The 18,954-nt window shown below is 39.6% G+C and overlaps 1 protein-coding gene across 1 annotated transcript in view; it reads right to left on the reverse strand.

The window, feature by feature from the left end:
* sh3pxd2b (SH3 and PX domains 2B) overlaps window positions 1-18,954 on the reverse strand; it is a gene marked incomplete in the record, with an annotated part of 35,394 nt that overhangs the window by 7,550 nt on the left and 8,890 nt on the right. Inside the window, 6 exon segments of the mRNA XM_035666125.1 lie at window positions 142-243; window positions 413-544; window positions 2,243-2,278; window positions 2,773-2,798; window positions 7,947-8,038; window positions 12,649-12,725. Of these exon segments, the coding sequence (XP_035522018.1) occupies window positions 142-243; window positions 413-544; window positions 2,243-2,278; window positions 2,773-2,798; window positions 7,947-8,038; window positions 12,649-12,725 (465 nt within the window).

Here is an 18,954-nt window from a genome sequence, read left to right on the forward strand (position 1 = left end):
TCATTATTTCAAAGGGAAGGAATAACTTGCACATACAGTGGGTTTGAGATTAAATGCTAAATGGACTTCTTTACATTCTAAGCCTTTTCTTGAAGAAGTACTGAATCTAAACAATATAACCCAGATGGAAAGTTTCTGTACCTTCTTCCCCTGGAAAAGTAAAGTCATCAGGGTCATCCTGTGCCTCGAGACAGGTGGCAGGGACCCAGCCCTGGGCATCTTCTGAGCTCACAAACCACCACCCTAAATGAGCAGAATATGGACACATTGACATACAAGATATCTTGAGAAAATGTAAGTAATTGTGGTAATTCGTTGTCGAAATGCATAACCGATTTAAACCAGCAACCTTTGCACAATCTAAACTTAAGAAAATAATAAAAGCAAATACTGAATGCAGTATATAACTTACCAGACTCATTTTTCTCAATGACCTCCACCACCTGACCCACATGCAGGCTGATCTCAGAGCTCTCCTGCTTCTCATAGTCTGTTACTGCCACATACTGGTCGAGGAGGAGAGGGTCTGCTGATGTGGAATCTCCTGTTGAGAGGAACAAATCAGAACAGAGGCTCATTTAGCCCTTTTCTCCTTTCTGCTCCTTTGTTGTTAGGAAGCTAAGGGTGTCTCAATAATGTAAATAAGCCTCTAATCATTGCCATCTGCTTTCCACCAAGGATCTGTGATAATATTTGTTAATGTGATATTAAAGGGATGTCCATGAATGTGGAATCACCAGAGATAAGAGATATTGGCCTTTAAAATCCCTTGCATCTCACTGACTGAAGGGAATATAACCTTTTTAAAATGTCAGATTTTATAGGCCCTTCAAATAACTTAACTAATCCAATTTAAGCATGGTCTTTACAAAACAGCCAAAATGCATCTGTGGAGCTATAATAAATGAACAAGTCATTTTCGATGAAATGCCAATTTTAATTCCAAGGTTAAATTTTGCACAAAAGCTTAAAAAGTTTAAGTGAGAGGAGGCTTATCTAGAGTATGGAGATTCACCCAGACATGAAGCAGAGGAGGTAGTGGATGTGATTGGAGAGATGGCGTGAGGGAAACAATGAGCTGATAATGGGAGATTTAAAAAAATGGGAGTGAAAGGCAGGGATTTAAAAAGTATGGAGTGTTAAGTCAATCATCAACGTGGCTGTGACTTCCACACAGAAACAAACCAGCACCACTAAGACCCACCACCAATGTTAGCACCAGGCCAGCCTGAGGAAAACCTACGTCAACACATGAGGGCTCACAATACAACCAGTAGCACAAACTCACATCACTATAGCTTTTTCCTCTTGACTTATATTCTTTACAAAGTTGAGAACAAATCCTGATATATTAAATTAACACCTTCCAGTTGACACGTTGCAATTTTAACAATCTGTATGCCTTTGCATCAACTGCACGGATGGTGAAAGGAACATTAAAATCCACCAAAGCATGCAGATCACTGAAGGTGCTGATAAACACATTTTCAACAAATGTGTTCATAACAAGTGAATTTCCCCAGTGTGGGATCAATAAAGTCTATCTCATCTCATCTTAACACACAAGCAGACAACAGGTCTCAGCAGATGAGTTCAATATAATGTGAAAATCTGAAATGTACAGATGTGGTAAAGTTATATTTGTGTGGTTATTAAAACACCTTAAAATACCACATCTTTTTATGTACATCCTTCAGTGAGCAGCAGCCAATGGGTTTAATTAGCAACTTTTCTTCAGTTAATCAGTGCAATAGTAAATCTATACAATCAATCACAAATTAGCATATTAGTTATGGAAACATTTCTCAGAAGCAGTCGAGGGGAAACTGATATCAGGTTGAGGTTAAAAACTTTGGGAAAATATAAATCAATTCATTATTTATTCATTCTAGGCTAGGTTGAACTTGTAAGATCAGCTCGACTAACAAGCTAATCCAAGAAACTCAGGTTAACTATTCAAATCAAATCAAATTACTTACCACATACACTCACATTATTTCTGCAATCAATCAATCTTTTCTACTCTGTCTTAAAGCAACATACCTAAATTACACCCAAGAAATGAACCACACAGGGTTTGAAGACCTCCAACTATATTGTATGCTTCCCTTATGGAACCTATGCAAGCCCCAAGCCTTCAACAGAGCCACATCCCACCTGCCCAGGCCAAGGGGAGGAGAGGGGGAACAGGCCACTAGCAACCGACTGGGTCAAACACACAGCACGACCAAGTGTTTACTACCTCGCTTTAGGAAAGTAGTCGCTCGCTCCACAATCCCTGATGGAAAGGAAAATGAATGGAGAAGAAAACTGAAAACAATGACATGGATGCAACATAAGAATATTAGATGAAGAGGATAGAGAGAATATAACATTGAGCAGTCGAACAATGACAAAGGTTGTTTCTTTGTTACTGGTACCATAACAGTCAACTCCAGGAAAACAACTGAAACATTTGAGTACAGACTGCATATGTCTTTGTTAACGAAACAAGAACATTTGAGCTGGGGGAATCCATTTTTTCTTTTACCTGTGAAAAACTCTGTGACCACTAGATGGAGATATAGCCATATTATATACTACAGATCAAGTATAGAAGACTTCTATAATAAAGGAAGTCATAAAAATGGAGGCCCATAAAGGCAGAAAAAACAACAAAAGTACCTGATTGTATTTCTCCTGCACTTATTTTTTTTCTTCAAAAGACAAAATAACACACCATAGCCAAGGCCATCAGCCCATTTTCAATTCAAACAAATACAATTGTCTTACCTGATTTCTTCTTTCCAATGGGTTCCCTGTTAAAGAGAGGACATCATCACATTACTACTGGAGACAATCTGAGCTAGTAATATATCCCTGACCAACAAATAGCATTATCAATATCTATAATAATTCACATAATCTCAAAAAATGTATTAAAATTTGAAAAATAATTATAGTACTTTCAGTGACTGATCTTCTAATCTATACTTTGCAGAAACAAATAGTTAATTACTGTGTTCCAAGGGGTTTGGTGGTTTATTTTATGCATTTATTTCATTATACTACTACTGCTGTCACTAGTATGATCTCTGTTACAATTGATGTTTTCAGTTATTAAGTTTGTGTGGCAAACTGGCATTAATGACGCTTTTTCAACAAACTTTGAATAGCTTTAATTTGGTCAGATTCTTAATTGTTTCATTCGTTTTTTGAATTTGTCATGGTCCCACAGCACAACACTTACACTGATTACTCCAGCAAGAATTAACAATAATTGCCAACATAATCGTTATCTGTTTTAATATGCTACCGACACACAGAAAAAGGATCGTCTCTCTGCCTCTTTCTCTGATTCGGGCTGATGTGAATAGAGAGCCTCCAAAGAGCTGATCTCTGAAATTTAGTCTGATGTTAAATTCAATACAGCATCTGCTGTGTCTGGTTTAGACATTAGCCAGATAAATAGACCATCACTCCACAGCAGCAGCCAGGGGCTGATTCAATGTCCAGATGCCCTGAAAAGTCAATGGTGGGTAATGCTCAGCATTTTACTCTCTCACTCCCTCTGCCTCTCCCTCTTTGTTATCTAAATATCACTCTCTCACTTTATGACCTTCCTTCGCCTTCCCTTTTTCCATCTCACATCTTCCATGTGTACTTAACTTACTCCTTCATCTCCCTTGATCATTTTCCTTGGCACCTACCGCTTGTTCATTTCCCTGCATCAACATGAATGCTCTCAGGCACATAAAGCATTGTTCGATCGGCAGAACTGTTAATTGCAGAGGCTTAAGTCTCAATAAATCTTTACCCACAAGTGTGCCCATTAACGTACTATAAAAAGAAATCCCTGTCCAGGCCAACCAAAGCAGTACCAATGCTCTGGATTATTATAGAGCAGGAACGTGTGCGTCAAAATATGTGCATGCTTTTTATTGCTTGTTTTGAACAGAAGTGAAACCAGGGTCACGTAATGCACCAGACATCGCCAATGACCTGGATCCTTAATATGATTATTTACTGTAACTAGTTTAGAGTATCAAATCAAATGAATCCTCCCACTTATAAGTTTCCATGTTGCTCTGAAGCTGGTTATGAAGAAACAACAACATTCACAACAGGCAGTTATGCCTGAGTCATGTAGTCGCCACTGACATAATGAATGGGGGAATTGGAGACCACATTTAACAGGTTTGCCGTCACAAAAAAAAAAATAGGCAAATGATGCAATGTTTTTCTACCCTCTGCTACAGGAGATTATTATATATATTTAATATATATTCACTCTAAGCTCTGATTGTTCAGATCTGTTAAATAAAAGCTACTAAGTTCTACACCATTCTAGCAATAGGACAGTTTATTGTAGTGAATTTACATTATCGGGATAATAGTGAATATCCACATATGAGTTACTTGAGAAAGCTGTTGTACAGTCCTATATTGATTTCCTGATGGTGGAGCCCACATCTTTGCAGTCATTCAAAAAGCATAAGCATGTCACCATGGCTTAAGGCTTGGTTCTCCCATTGTATTCCCCACAAAAAGTTAAACTAGATGTGTGGAAATACTATACATAGGTGCATATTTGAGGTCTCTTTGTGATTCAATTAGCCAGGATAACTGTGCCACGAAATGTTCATATTATTCCATGCCTAACTCACACATTATTGTTTAAATCCCTCCTCTCATAAGCTCTCTCTCCCTCTATCCCCACCCTTCCTTATTTCACCTCAACCCATCCCTTCATCGCATTCTGTCCTAGCCCTATATGAGCTCCGTTTCTATCCAGCTCTTATTACATCTTGATTCACCATGTAGTTCCATTTTCTTCCCCTATGATCTCTGTTACTTTCTATTTTCCTTTCCTTGCCCCCAACACTTCCTCTTTTCTACATTCTACGTCACTTCTCAACCCTCTTTCTGGTTCTATGATTGTCTACTTCCTTTTTACATTCAAGTATTCCTTTTCCTCTCCTCTTACTTTGCTGCTCTTAAGGAGAAAGTCTAAGATGTCCCTCTCAGTGTAGTAGATTTATAGGCCATGATAAATCTTCTCCCACAGCGGCTGCTGTGTCTGTACACCAGCCCTGTTGTCAGTCAGCCAAACAACAGGCTGCACTAGCAGAAAGCAGTAATCCAATTTCAATAAAGACAAACCAAGGTCTTTCCTATATTCATCTGCCTTGAGTAAATGCTCCGTCTCTTTCCTGCCTCTCCCAACACATGCTTGGGGTTTTGCATGAGGAGTAAGGAGGTATGTGTCCTTGGCAACCTCCTCTGAGGGAGGACAGAAGACAAAATGTGTGTGTGTATACATATATTGTGTATAGATTACACACAGATATGAAGTTTCTTTCTGTGGGAAAGTTAAAGGTTTTTATGCTTATAACACTAGTAAAAACATTGGGACAAGAGACGCTTCGCTGCAAGTGACACATTCACAAAATTCTGATTGATGATTTCTGATCTGTTATCACAGGCCTGAGCAATACAGCAAACTCAGTGAACCACCTGCCTGCAACAGACAGTGCACTTCAAACTGACATTAAATCCATCCACATTATACAATATGGCAGGCTGGTGCAAGTACCCGTCTCATAACAGTAACAGCAATGTGGCCTATTAATTGTCCTTGAGCAAGAACCCCCAGCTGCTCACTCAGTGTAAGTCACTCCTGGTAGACACTGGCTGAATACTAACAATATGAATGTAAATATTGTGTAGCATTAAACAAAATGCTGTAATAATTACATTATATAATGTTATTAGCTAAACTTTAAAATAAACCGTTTCTAAATAAATCTAAAGCCACAATGTGCAGAGTTTTAATATTCTCACTGTGGCATCAAAACACTGTGGCAGACAGCAAATGCCTGCTGTCCCTGTTTCACAGTGAAGGAAGGGCTGAAAAGAACAGAGACTGCAAAGACTGTCACAGAAAATCACAAATACACCAGTAGCTCCAGTACTTAGAATAAATCCAAAATTGGAGCAACATTTTGCAGTTCCACTTGCTCAACAGTTTTACTGAGATTAAATGTCAAGGGGACTCGGGGGGGCAATTGTTACATGAAAAAGACAAATTCACACCGGCACTAGGCAGGTGCAGTACTGTGGCTGCCTGAACTAAGCTGTGCTAGAGAACATATCTTTCTTAAAGCCATTATAATAACTGACGAGTTAAAAAAGACAAATTATGTATATTTGAAAATAGCAGCATATGGTGAATGGAACGCACAGTGCAAAGTACATAAAGTAGATACTGATGCAACAGGGGACAGCTCAGAAAACAGTAATACATATTCTAACATTTTGCTAACAGTAGTACAAAATGATGGCGTGCAATAATTTATCCTGTAGTGAACAGTTACGTTAGGTTGAAACTATTAGTGCAGTACAGTAGTATACTATTAAGTTTGTTTTAAAGGTGCAGTGTGCAATATTTAGGATGATTTATTGGCAGAAATGGAGTATATTTTTCATAAATTGTACTTTAATTACCTTAGAATAAGCCATTTTTATCTATAGAGGGAGGGGGTCCTCTTTTATTGAGTCAACCATCTTGAACCACCATGTTTCTACAGTAACCCAGATCAGACAAAAACTCACTGGCTCTAGATAAGGCTTTTCGCGTGTCTGCACAAGTTTCGTGGCCTCCTTAGTTTCTCCTACACACTTTTCACTAATTTGAGCGGTATTCAGTTGGTTACAATCTCTACGTTTGTCACTAGATGCCACTAAAGTGCCTACCGATCATCTTGGAATTTTTAAATGCAAAGTAGTTGCTTGAATGCCGGCGAGAACAGCTGCTAACAAATGTACTACCACACACCTTACCTAAAAACAATGCTCTACCCCCATTTTCCTCAATAAAAAAACAAACTGGAGATAAAGCATATCACTTTGTAACACAGAGAGAGCATTTTTTTTTGTCCCAAGCCACGTTTATATGGTTTATAAGCACATGATTTCAGCATATGCCTAAAGACTTAGCATTGGTTCTGCAATACAGGTCTTTTTTGGTTTCCACCCAGTTTTAGCAACAAAAGCTGGAACAAAGCCCTCCCACTGTATTAAGCAAAGTGTTTAGAGACTGGGTTGTGAGTCTTATAAATCCTACTCACTGGTCCTTTAAGGGATCTCACTTCTATGACCCAGATTTTATAAGTCTTCAAAATTGAAAAACCCACTCTCTATGTGCTGGCTTACTGCCGGCCCTGCATGCACGCCCTGCATGCACTCCCTGCATATATCGCAGGACTTAATAACTGAATTTCCTGCCGACTGTGGTAACTTCTCAACGCCCAGTGCCACACATCAGTATGTGATGACAGAGAGGTTAAAACGAATAAGTCAGCTGACAGCTGTTGGTGTAAAAACCTTCTCCAGGGTCAAAATGTGAGCCTCATATTATGGTCTCTATGAAACCAGCCATCCGTAACCTCTACTGCCCTGAAGGTGCTGTTTGCTTTAATAACAACACATCTGTAACTGAGTCCTGTGTGAAATTATGTGTGTGTCAACACGTGCTTGTGTGTGCTGGACGCTGGCCTTCATTGCTCGATGATGTCTTAGTTTTGGCACACTGTAACTGTCACTGCTGGGTATGACGCTAATCTGTTGAGTGAGATTTAAAAGAGACAGAGCAGGTCTGCACACCTTCAGAGCAGCCTCAGCAGTCTGGAGCCATGTTGGCTGAACTGATCTGCAACTACATGCTTAAGCGCTAACTCAGCATTTAAAAAGGATCCATTACGTGTGTTTCAGCTTGAAAAAACAGTAAGAAATTGTATCCATTAGAGGGTATAATGAATGCTAATTCCTGGCAGGTTGGGGGAAAATGTGGCAGGACGTGACACGACATGAGTCAGTGGAACAATGATAAGTGTTTGCCATTGTATGCGAGCCTTTAACAGTTAAGGAGATGTGCGTGCGAGTTTGTGTACATGTGTGGTACTTACTCCTTGGGTGGGTTAAGGTCTTCAGGTCTAGTCTCAAAAAACACTCTGACCTCCTCACACTGGGAGATGTAGACTGGCAGCTGAATGAGGGCCTGCAGACACAAAAGACAGCAGGAAACTTAGGTAATCGTACACACTGTACAGTACAATCATCTTGTTACACGCAGAAGTTAACCAGAGGTTAAATATAGTGTTCATTGCGTGTCTGGTCTCCAAGCACAGACAATTATTACATTAAAGGGAATTCTCAGACTCGTGGGCAACTTGTTTTGTCTGATGTTCATTCGTCAGAATTTTTCAAACAAATAAATGTATGCTTCCTGTCAATTACCTGTGTACAATCTTCCCACACAGACATGGAAGTTATAGAGTTAACACTTTCCTTCTTTCCTTTACTTTAAATTGTATTAAAATAACACTTTTTGAGTATCGTGCAGCCTCTGTGCCCTCTAGTTTCTAACATTATTTCTAGTTTGTAATATTGATTGGTATAGTCACTGCTGGTGTTCAATTTCAGTATGAAGAGAAAAATTATGAGAATTAAAAGCACATCAATAAGTAAAATAAGTAATTTTCTCTGTTTGCAGTGCTTTTCAATCACAGCAGCTGGTTCCGTTTTCCTTGCTGGTCCAGTGCTCAGCTCATTGATCTGTCTCGCCTACCTTCCTCCCTAATCTTATGTCTCTGTGGAGGATCACTAGCAACAGAGAGATGAATCCTGACAACACGGCTGGAGATGAAAGACAAACATCCACATTTATCTTTGTCTTCATTGGTGTTTTCTCTCTCTCTCTCTCTCTCTCTCTCTCTCTCACTGCCAGTCATGTTATCGCTCTCTGTGTCTGGCCCTTCTTTTTGTTCTCTCCTGAGTCTGTTTTATCTGCTTCTCATACTCTTTCAACCAATTCACTGAAGGGCAAGCAGTGAAACAGATAATCACCTCAACAGCTTGATGCCCCAAACTAGAAGACAGAATAACTGTTGCCAACGACCCAATAGTGACTATCTCTCTTACAGCTAAGGGAACTAAGCCACTCCTTCTCTTTTTGCTGGCAAGCAATGCTCAATGCTATCCATCAAGCTTCCTCTGCTGGCCTCTACCTCTGATTTTAATACTCCTAAGTGTTTCAGCTCAGTCCTTTAAGGGGGCAGAGTCTCTGTCTACCTCTCGCACTCTCTGACACACACTGATATAACGTCAGGGCTGATGGATATGGAACAGAAGCCAAAGACCAACCAAGGTGCCCTTGTCCCATGTGCCACATTTGCCTTGTCATTCTTATGACCATCAGTTCATGCCAGCAGCTTGTGCCGAAGGAAAGGAGTGGGACTACTGCCATGAACAAAGTATTACTAGAGTTTTCAATCAGCCGCAAAGTCATACGGAGTGTGCATGTGTGCCCACTTACATGTTTGTCAATTCATGGTTCATATAATATTGCTAGATTATTGTGCATCAACATGACCTTGGAATCATCTCCTTTTTACAGTAGCTTAATCCACATCTTGAGACACTCAAGCCAAGTAGCTGATTTAAGAGTTTTAACTAGTGACCTCCAGAGGACCCCCCCTCCCAGTATCTAGTCCAGCAGTGCAGAAAGCTGCACTATGCCTGAGGTCATAGTCCATCCTGAACTGGCTATCGTCTCCTTGGATTTATTCCTCTGCTCGTGTCAGCCTGTGGCCCGTCCACTCATTACAATTCTCCCCAGGGAGGAGACGGGAGGGAGGCTCGGGGTACATTACAGCAAATGGACTTTATGGGTGTTCTTTACAGCAGGCAGCATTAAGGTAATTGTGTGTGCTTGTGCCTCTGCCTCTGCCTGTGCTGGTGTATGCTTGAGTGTGTGCACATGTGTTTCCTGTGAGCATTTGCTATCCAAAAAGGCCTCAGAATAAAAGAACATTTTGAGGTATTATCAATGCAAAATGTTATGCTTTCACTTACAAACACATCTTTTGAATATGTATTAATGAAGGTCAGGTGGAAGTTGCTTTAATACCTAAATAGGCTCTTTGATGTGCATCAAACTGTGTGACCTTTTCAGTCCTCCTAGCTCAGCAGTCTTACACTTGGTTTATGCAAACAATCCCTGGTTCCATGTTCTTTCTTTCCTTCCCAACTGTGTCCTGACTTGAATAAAAACATAAGACTTTACAACTGGGGAAATTCCATATGAGTCAGGTTAAAGCCTCAGCTGTGCAACAGAAGGGCTGAATCAGCTCTTCTCGAAGAAAAACATGAAGTTTCACCTTGTCAACTTGACTGCATGTGGGGGTGGATGAAAAGGCTTTTTTTTTTTTTGCTTACAGTCAAATTCATATTTGTTTCAGTAGTTATTTCAATACCCAGAATGCACTGACAACACTGCATTCTAAGATCTGACCTTCCATGATGCCATCGTAGGGCTGAACTTTGTGACAGACACTGTTTATGCTAACATTTAGCTCACTGACTAGCAAGTTGTGTCTTTCCATTGCTCAAATTTAAAAGCAGTGCAAAAGGATTCTATTAATTTCCACTCCACATAATGCTAATAATAGTGGTGGAAGTTCACCAGGTAAAATTCATGAATCCGATTCTTTTTTCTTCAGCAAAATCATGATGTGAAAATATCAATAACATTTAGTTGGAATCCTCAAAACAATCCTCAACAGGTAAATCTGTTATAGGATTTTAGACATTAGCAACAACAACCTTGATTGCAGCAGTCAGCCACTAGTGTGGCTCAGCTATTCCCATAAACATCCACACCCATAGACACGAACCAACAACTCTACCCATTCCTCCCCCAAACTCTTATTTTTCACATAAGTGGTTAAAGATGTTGCCTACCCCAGCTGTACATTCCTTTAACCCCAGACGATACTTGGTGAAGTAGAGCTGTATAGTCCCCAGCAGTCCTCAGCATTGTTTATCATACATAAAACCTTTCTCTTCACTCTGAGGCCTTGTGAATTGTTATTTTATTCAGAGAGGAGTGACAAAAGGCTCATCAACACCATATCAGAAACTTATTTGTGCAGTGGTGGTTTCATGAGACACTTTACGGAGATGTGATAAAATAATACAGTTGAAAATACACCAAGGCATGAGTAAGGCAGAAGTCAGTAACTTGTAAAAACATCATCAAATTTCCTCTCTCATAGTCAGACTGAAGGAGGTGCTTATGGTTTAGAGGCCCTACGGCAAGCGAGTAAAATTTAACAAAAACATAACCTATGGGCTGTGGATGTGCTGACTAGAGCAAGCTCAGCACCACCGAGCCCTCTGCCTTCGGCGCAACTCTGTGCAAATAGTTACCACCAGAACAGCAGACCCAACAACAGCTCTTCCTCCCTGTTATACACCTAAATCATGTGACTTTGTGGCAAAGATATCCATTTGGAGATGTCTTGATCATAAAAAGCAATGACCCCTGGTTGCAAAACAGACTCACTCATTGGTTACTGCTGATAAACAGTTGGTAAGCTAAATTAGAAAAAATGGAAATTTTAAAACAATTTACTCCAAGGGCACAAAACTGTGTCTTGTTGCTAAGAAGCTGAACATCAATCACAATGTCTTTATTGAGGTTGCTGTGGTTACATTTCTGTCAAATTGTAGCAATTAGTTGCTAGCTATTGGCAGTTTTATGGCTGCAGTTCTGCTACACTGGAGCCTGAGAATGTACAGGTTTTTTTAACAGCATTTTCCCCCCCCTTTCTTGAGGCCAAGTGATTAATCTCTTCGGTAAAAAGCCATGTAATGAGCTGGATAACGCGTAGGTTTTATATCATCTCTGTTTTTACTGGTGGAAAGAACTGCAGTATTTTAAATGGTAAAACAGACACCACTAACACATTACAACACACTTCTACCCTCTACCAAAGTCCATCCTGTTTTTCTTCTGTCACTGACAGCAATTTCACAGCATAAAGTCCATTTATAAATTCTCTTGACCACAGGGATCGTGGGGGTTTACTGTACATTTGGGAGGTAGAATGACATATTCTTCGCATTTAGCTACACAGAAACAGATTTTTGCTCATACACTATCGATCCCCGGAGAGAAATTCTCCTTTAGTTTGTCTCCTTTAGCAGAGAGGTCACAGTCATCTACAGAGCACCTGGGGAGCTTTTAGAACACCTCAGCAGGGTTGATGCTTGCTGTCACGAAGGCTTGCTCCAGGGGGGTTTAGCATGGCACAAACCAAACACTGGCAATTTAAAAGGCAAGGACAATGGCAGTATTCAGACAGCTGTTCTTGGAACAATGTAATGCTATAAATCTTGTTGTTATGCAAATTGTGCAGTGTGACTATGAACTTAACTTTAATTAATTCAACCATGTGTTTGAATTTTTAGCAAATACAGTAACTGTGTCACAAAACACATTATTCAAACATAAACCAGTTCTCTTGAAATCAGATGGTCAGGTAATCCTGAATGTGCTGAAAGAATGAGCGACTTGTGTTGCTCATATATACACAGGGGGCATGAAAAGATTATTTTCCATTTTCCTGTTCATGACTAAGTTAATACAACGTGGGTGGGATACTTGTTTTTCTTTTCCCCAGACCCCTGTACTTTCTACCTTGATTTTAGTCCTTGCGCTGGCAAATTTTATATATTCATTTTAGCTTTCATGAACTGCAAACATATGACCTTCACAGTTTTCCAGGGTATTAGTTATTATTTATTATTGGTCAATATACTCACCCTGCAGTACTCGTTGATGGGCCTTAGCCTTTTCATGGCCACATCCCTGATATGGCTCCTCCTAAACAGGATCTTCCCTTTAATAAAAAGAGGAAAAACAGACTTAGAAGTCAGAAACTTCAATCAATCAACACAAACATATACAGTAGATGTACATGTCTATGATGCCCAATTCCAATCTTCAAAGAAATGTAACCTAAGGATTATCGATCACCGGCAATGGTACAGTAAGCAAACATATTTTTATCATTACTATTTATAATTTGCATGTATTTGTCTGTTACATACATAAAAGCAATATTGCCAAATAAGAAAAACACTGAATTAATGTTTCATTTGGATGATGCTTTTGTCCATAGCAACTTTAAAAAGTTAAGGGTCCACTGAAGGACAATGAGGACACAGTGGATATTACAAAACATGGTTAGTGAATTAGCATGCAGACACAATACAGTCACGTCATCAATAACTCTGACAGCACAATGAGGTGGGTAAGGAGCTAGGTGAATAGCTGGCCTTTCCAAGTCATGAATAAATGATTTGGGGAAAGCAAATTATGTCTGCTTGACAGCTTAAATGCTACTCCACTGCTCTTATCTCCAGGCACAAATAACCACAGGCTCAGACGAGCTGGGTCGCCATAACAATAACAAGAAATGGCTACAAATGGGTCTCTGAAAACACACTTCTAACTTAACGGTATGCAGGATATTTTAGAGCCACTATTTATTTTCTCCTCGTTATAGCTGCTGACGTTTTCTAATGAATTCACTGAGACAGCTCTAATGCAAACATATAAACTGGCCAGGAAGTCAAGGGTGTAACAAGATCCTGAACACCAAAAAGGACATGTTTTGAGAAGTTACTGCATCACCTCCATCAAGGGGTTATGGTATTTGTTTAGAGAGTATCTAAAGCAGACTTGCTGAAACATGAATCTATCTCTAACGAGATCAGCACTGAGCAGTCAGCCCCCCCTACAGCGCCACCGCTTCACCATGTTACTAAAAATGACTATTGTGCTTCCTTAACCCATATAGCTAAAACCACAAATGTTTGTTTTGTTTGTGTGGGTGAATGACTGACGTTTTGATGATGGCTGTGTTCATCAGTGTCTGATTATGACTATTTATGCACATGAGTTACTGCTCGTCTTGTGAACCAGGACTAAAGCAAATAAAGATACATGAAGGGAAAGACTAAACCAAGAAAAAAAAGAGAATGTGTAAAGAGGTGCATGGCAACTTCCTCAAAAGAGCTCAGATCTCATACATTTTACATAATTACCGCAATCAACAAAACCCCACTTCCAAAATACTTCACCTCTGTACTCTATCCAACTATGACAGCAGGCTACTAGCTGACTCAGGAAAGAGCACAGAAAATCATATTCATAGACTTTATAGTGAATAAATATACCGTAAGAGAGTGTATCATACCATAATATAAATAACCTGGGTGGTTTGAAGATTCATATCACATCAAGAAAATACTATAGCTGGCTGCTCATCTGAGCTATTATTATGAATAGACAGGTCATTTTTGTGAGAATAGTCAGATCTTCAAACTAATGGTTGTTCCTGTAGCTCCTGTTCTTGTGGATTTTGTTCTACTATTTTTGTTAGCCATGCCAAATATCTCAACAACTATAGAATGGACATTGTGCAGACATTCATGGTTCCCGAAAGGATGAATCCTACGAACTTCAGTGATTCCCTGACTTCATCTCGAACAATAATTTTGAGTTTGAGTGGAATGTGTTGACAACTATTAGATGGATTCACATAAGATTTGGTAGAGATATTCCAGGTCTTCAGAGGATGAACACCAACATCTACTTGATGGATTGGCACAAAATTTGACTCGGACATTTCTGGTTCCCAGACCGTAATGACTTAGTGACCCTTTTCATCTAGAACCATCAGCAGATTGAAATTTTTGGTTCATAGTGAAATGTCAACAATTACTGGATGGACTGCTCACAACATGGTATGAGTTACCAAAAACCTTTAACTTGACACCATCACCATTTTTTACACTTTTACACTCGTACTACGGGTCAAAAACCAACAATTGACCTTAACTTATCCATTTAACAATTTGGTTCAATGAGCATGACAGCCTCCCCAGAGCTGCTAGCATAGACTAATGTGTTCTTGACTATTTCACATATTGTACAGAATTACATCAAAGAGGAATGAACATAGGAAATGTAAAAAGTGTGCATGGTCTGACAAGTCTAATTTCCCTCCATGTTTGTGCCGAGGAGAACAGTACAGTACTAGATAAGGGAGACTATTAAAAAGAAGATTAACTAGATGACGAATGAGAGAAGACGTTCCAAATCTCCAAGGTGCTGGTAACATCTTGCCAGAGTAGCCACAAGGACACAGTCTGGACAGCTTACGGAATTTAAAGAGATCTGAAAGTCAACCCCTGCATGCCTTTCAAACAGAAAGCTTTCTTGACGGTTTTCCAAAGCTCTCAGGGGTCAGGAAAGAAGCACTGACTCAACACTGCCCACTCTGTATGCAAGGCAACTCATGGGTGCAGCCAGAGAAAAGGGCTTGTTTGGGGAGGGAGGAGGGAGGGAAGGAAAACTGCTGCCTTGGAGTCAGGGCCAAGGCAGAGTAGACTTTATGGCAAGTCTCAGAGCCAGCATTGACCAAGGGTATCAAACAACTTTTGTTTCCTGAAGAGAGTGAAGGAGGTAGAGGGAAAGAAGAGACAGATAGAGATGGGAACACAGAGAGGGTGGTTGTTACACACCTCACACACAGAAAGCTGTTCTCAGCCCTCACTTCTTAATCACTGGGCTCACCGCACATGGATTCCTTCTGTTTTTTCACCCTGTTTTGGCTCTTCAGAGGGATTTTGAGTAGGTAAACCTTTACACAACACCAAAGCTGTAGACTTGAACATGAACATGAATTCTAGTCAGACTCAACTCACAAAATATTGAGGACTTGAAATGTTTTGGACTTGACTGCTCTGATACACGACAACCTAAAGACTTGAATTGAGACTTGAATTTTGATCTAAATCTTTTAATTGTATGGTTGGCCTACAGAGATCTGAAACACTTTGCTCAACTTTTGGCTTGATTTGGACTTTTCTAGAATGACTCGACACTGACCAGACACTCTCTCGACGTGGACTTAAATAAGTTGAAACTTGCTTTTACATTACTTGAGACTACTATTAAAAGACTTGAGACTTGACTTGGACTTACACTATTAAGTCTCAAGTTAACTCAAATCATTCAAGACGAATCCAAGTAAGTTTATCAGCAAGTCTCAAGTCACAAATTATACAAGACAAGACATGAGACTTGACTTGGACTTGTTTTTAATGACTTGAGACTTGCTACTACAAGACTTAAAGATGTAATTTGGACCTGTCTCAAATGACTTGCTCGAAAAGGCTACACAACGCTGCAGCGGGGCATGTGTGAAGCTCCTAAGTTAAAGTGTGAAAGAATGAGCTCTGTGTGTGTTGTAATTACTGTGTTCTTAGGTGAGATGCTGACTAAGGGCAGATACGACTGCATCAGCCACCGTAAAAGACAAGTCAGCTGGTGCACCGCATTCAAGTAGACAAGAGCAGTGATTGCCTTCCCCTGCAGACAAGAGATGAACGTGATATGCATGAGTCATAAGCAACAAGGTTATTGTAACAGTTCAGTTACTTTGTGTTTTTCTAAACTTCATTGACAGCCGACAGGGGAATGCGTTATCCAGATCCAGAGAAACATATTTGACCTATCCAACATACTGTGCCTCCTACTGTGGCAGGCAGAGAGCTCCCCAGCTGAAGTATGCACTATCTATCATTAAGAAGAAAAGGGGAAAAAAAGTCAACCCAACTAACACATTCATATTCTACACCTGGGATCCAACTTCATGAAATAATATCACCTCTTTTATTATGCAGGGGCACTAAAGAAACATAGCCATATTCCATCTTGGGTTTTGACTCGTAGTTAACAACCCCAACTTTAAACTGGTCATGAGCCTACTAGCTGTTTTTTGAGGACTGACCTGCTGACATTGCCTTTAAGAGCATTGCTCAGGGCTCTTGAGTGAACGGATCAAATTAATCACTTTTTTCTAAATGTCATGTATAAACCTGTCAAAGGAATTTAGCACTGTGAGAGGTATTTAGACGACAGATGGCCTACAGATACTCTGCAAATGAGATAACAAAACAGTTGACCTCCAGAATTAAAAAAAAACAGATTAAGGATTGGTTTTAAATGGCCAAGTTCCTCTTAGAGTTAAAGGTGGACAAAATGCTACAGTCAACTTTTAGTGTGTACACCTGGCAAAAAACAGGCAGCAGAAATTCAGCACTGTGGACACAAGCAGACAAGCCACTTTGCTGATGTGGAGATACCAAACGAGTAAAAACAGCTTGGGGCCTTGAACAAATCAAACCGAGAAGGGAAAACCACTTCCGTGCCTTGTTAGGTCGGTCTCAGCCCACAGTCCAGACTTCTGCTCAGTAAGTGAAGTCAGGAAAATTCTTCTGCAAATAGGCCAAACGTTAGCTTGGAATCTATCTAGAGGTTTACAACCTGATCTGGGATCTGGGACTAGTAATGGTCATTCTCTTAAACCTCAATTTATGCAGACACTGAGCATAAATAATGTTTTTCTGCAACATTGCACCACAGAAGTAAACAGTTCCACAGTAGTGAATGCCACGTACAGTCCACTCAGTTTTAAACCTTGGTGTTTTAGCAGCTTTAGAGGAGCATCTGGGGAATTAGTGCCTTCTTCTGTGGCATTTCAGTGGACATTTTCTTCCACAGAAAACATGAGCAGTCAAAGCCTCTACCAGCACTCAGTACTTCAAGACAGGAAGAGAGAAAGCAAAGATCCTTTATGGAAGCAGACACAATTTTTTGAGAAAATTTGGAATTTCAGGGTAAAATTGTGAGATTTGGGGGATAGTATGAGAAGCAGTGTTTTTCTATCTCTCCCCCTTTCCCTCCTCCTACTCAGAGTTCATCAAAAAGTCTGAGAGTGTGTGTTTTTTTGTGCGTGTATTCTCTCAATGAGTTCCAGACCTGCAAGGCCACAAAAAAAAAATCCTATCCCCTACCCGTCCCAAGCCTGATAGGGGGGATGTGGGTGGGGTCTTTGGGTGAGGCATTCTTTCAACCTCTCATAAAGGATTACTTTCAGCAGGATCTAAATCTGTAACTATTTCAAAAGTTTGTTAATCACGCCCAAAGCCCTTATTCCAAATAAACTTCATTGCCACTTTTAGGAAAGTAATGGAAAACTAAACAGACAACTAAAAAGAAGAAAAGCATAATTTTGGCCAGTCAGGTTTTACACAAGTTGATGATTCAGTAAGGACAAGAAAAGAGCTCAAAATGAAAGTTACACAACCATTTAAATTTTAGCTTTTAATGTCAAAATGGCAAATGTTTAATTTTTCACCCAAAGGCTTAAACACTAATCTAAATAATTGTTTAATGTCTATGGACTATATGCTTAGACATCAGCTGACTTAATGTTTAAGTGTATGGGGAAACATATTCTTTCTTGGTTCACATATACAGTGAGGTTATGGCCAATTATAGTTGCAGCAGATTGTTCTGGTTGGTTCTTTTGTGTGCAAAATATTATGCTTCTCAGTCTATCACTGAGTCACTGTTGTCCACATTTTAACCCAATGTGGGCAAAATGTTTCTGATGGAGAAGTCAGAGGGAGCAGGAATGAGACAAAGACACGAAATACAGAGTGATTAAAGTGATAACCCATGAGTTCAAGGTTATTATTGTTATGTGCATATTTTGCCATTGTGTTATCATAAAATAGGACTGCTACTACTAGTTACTTTCATTATTATTTTTCATATTTTATATATATATATAATGTATGTGGAGTGTAAGTGCTTTGTGTGCTAATAAGTTTTAATTAACCTGTGTGTCCGATGGATTGCTTGGATAAATTTGCCGCAGTCGGAGATGGGCAGAAAGACCCTACGCAGGATCATTCCATTCTCTACCAGTAAGAGTTAAACACACAGTGTCCCCCAAGATCCTTTCAACACATGCACACACACAACTGTGACCTTGTTGAAGAATAGAGAAAATTATTTGATTATTCAGTGAGTAATATCAAGAAATACATGTTCGTCCAAGCTTGTGAAATTTTAGATTGCAACTTTCTCGCATTATATATACCTTTTGTTTGGGAATGTTAGTTTACAACAATCAAACGAAGGTAATTTTCAGTTTAAAATTATGATGGACATTTTTCATTTTCTAAAAAAATGTATTATATATATAT

Source organism: Morone saxatilis, unplaced genomic scaffold (assembly GCF_004916995.1).
Source record: "Morone saxatilis isolate NCDOM2014 unplaced genomic scaffold, NCSU_SB_2.0 Contig20, whole genome shotgun sequence".
Classification (NCBI taxonomy): Eukaryota; Metazoa; Chordata; class Actinopteri; family Moronidae; genus Morone; species Morone saxatilis.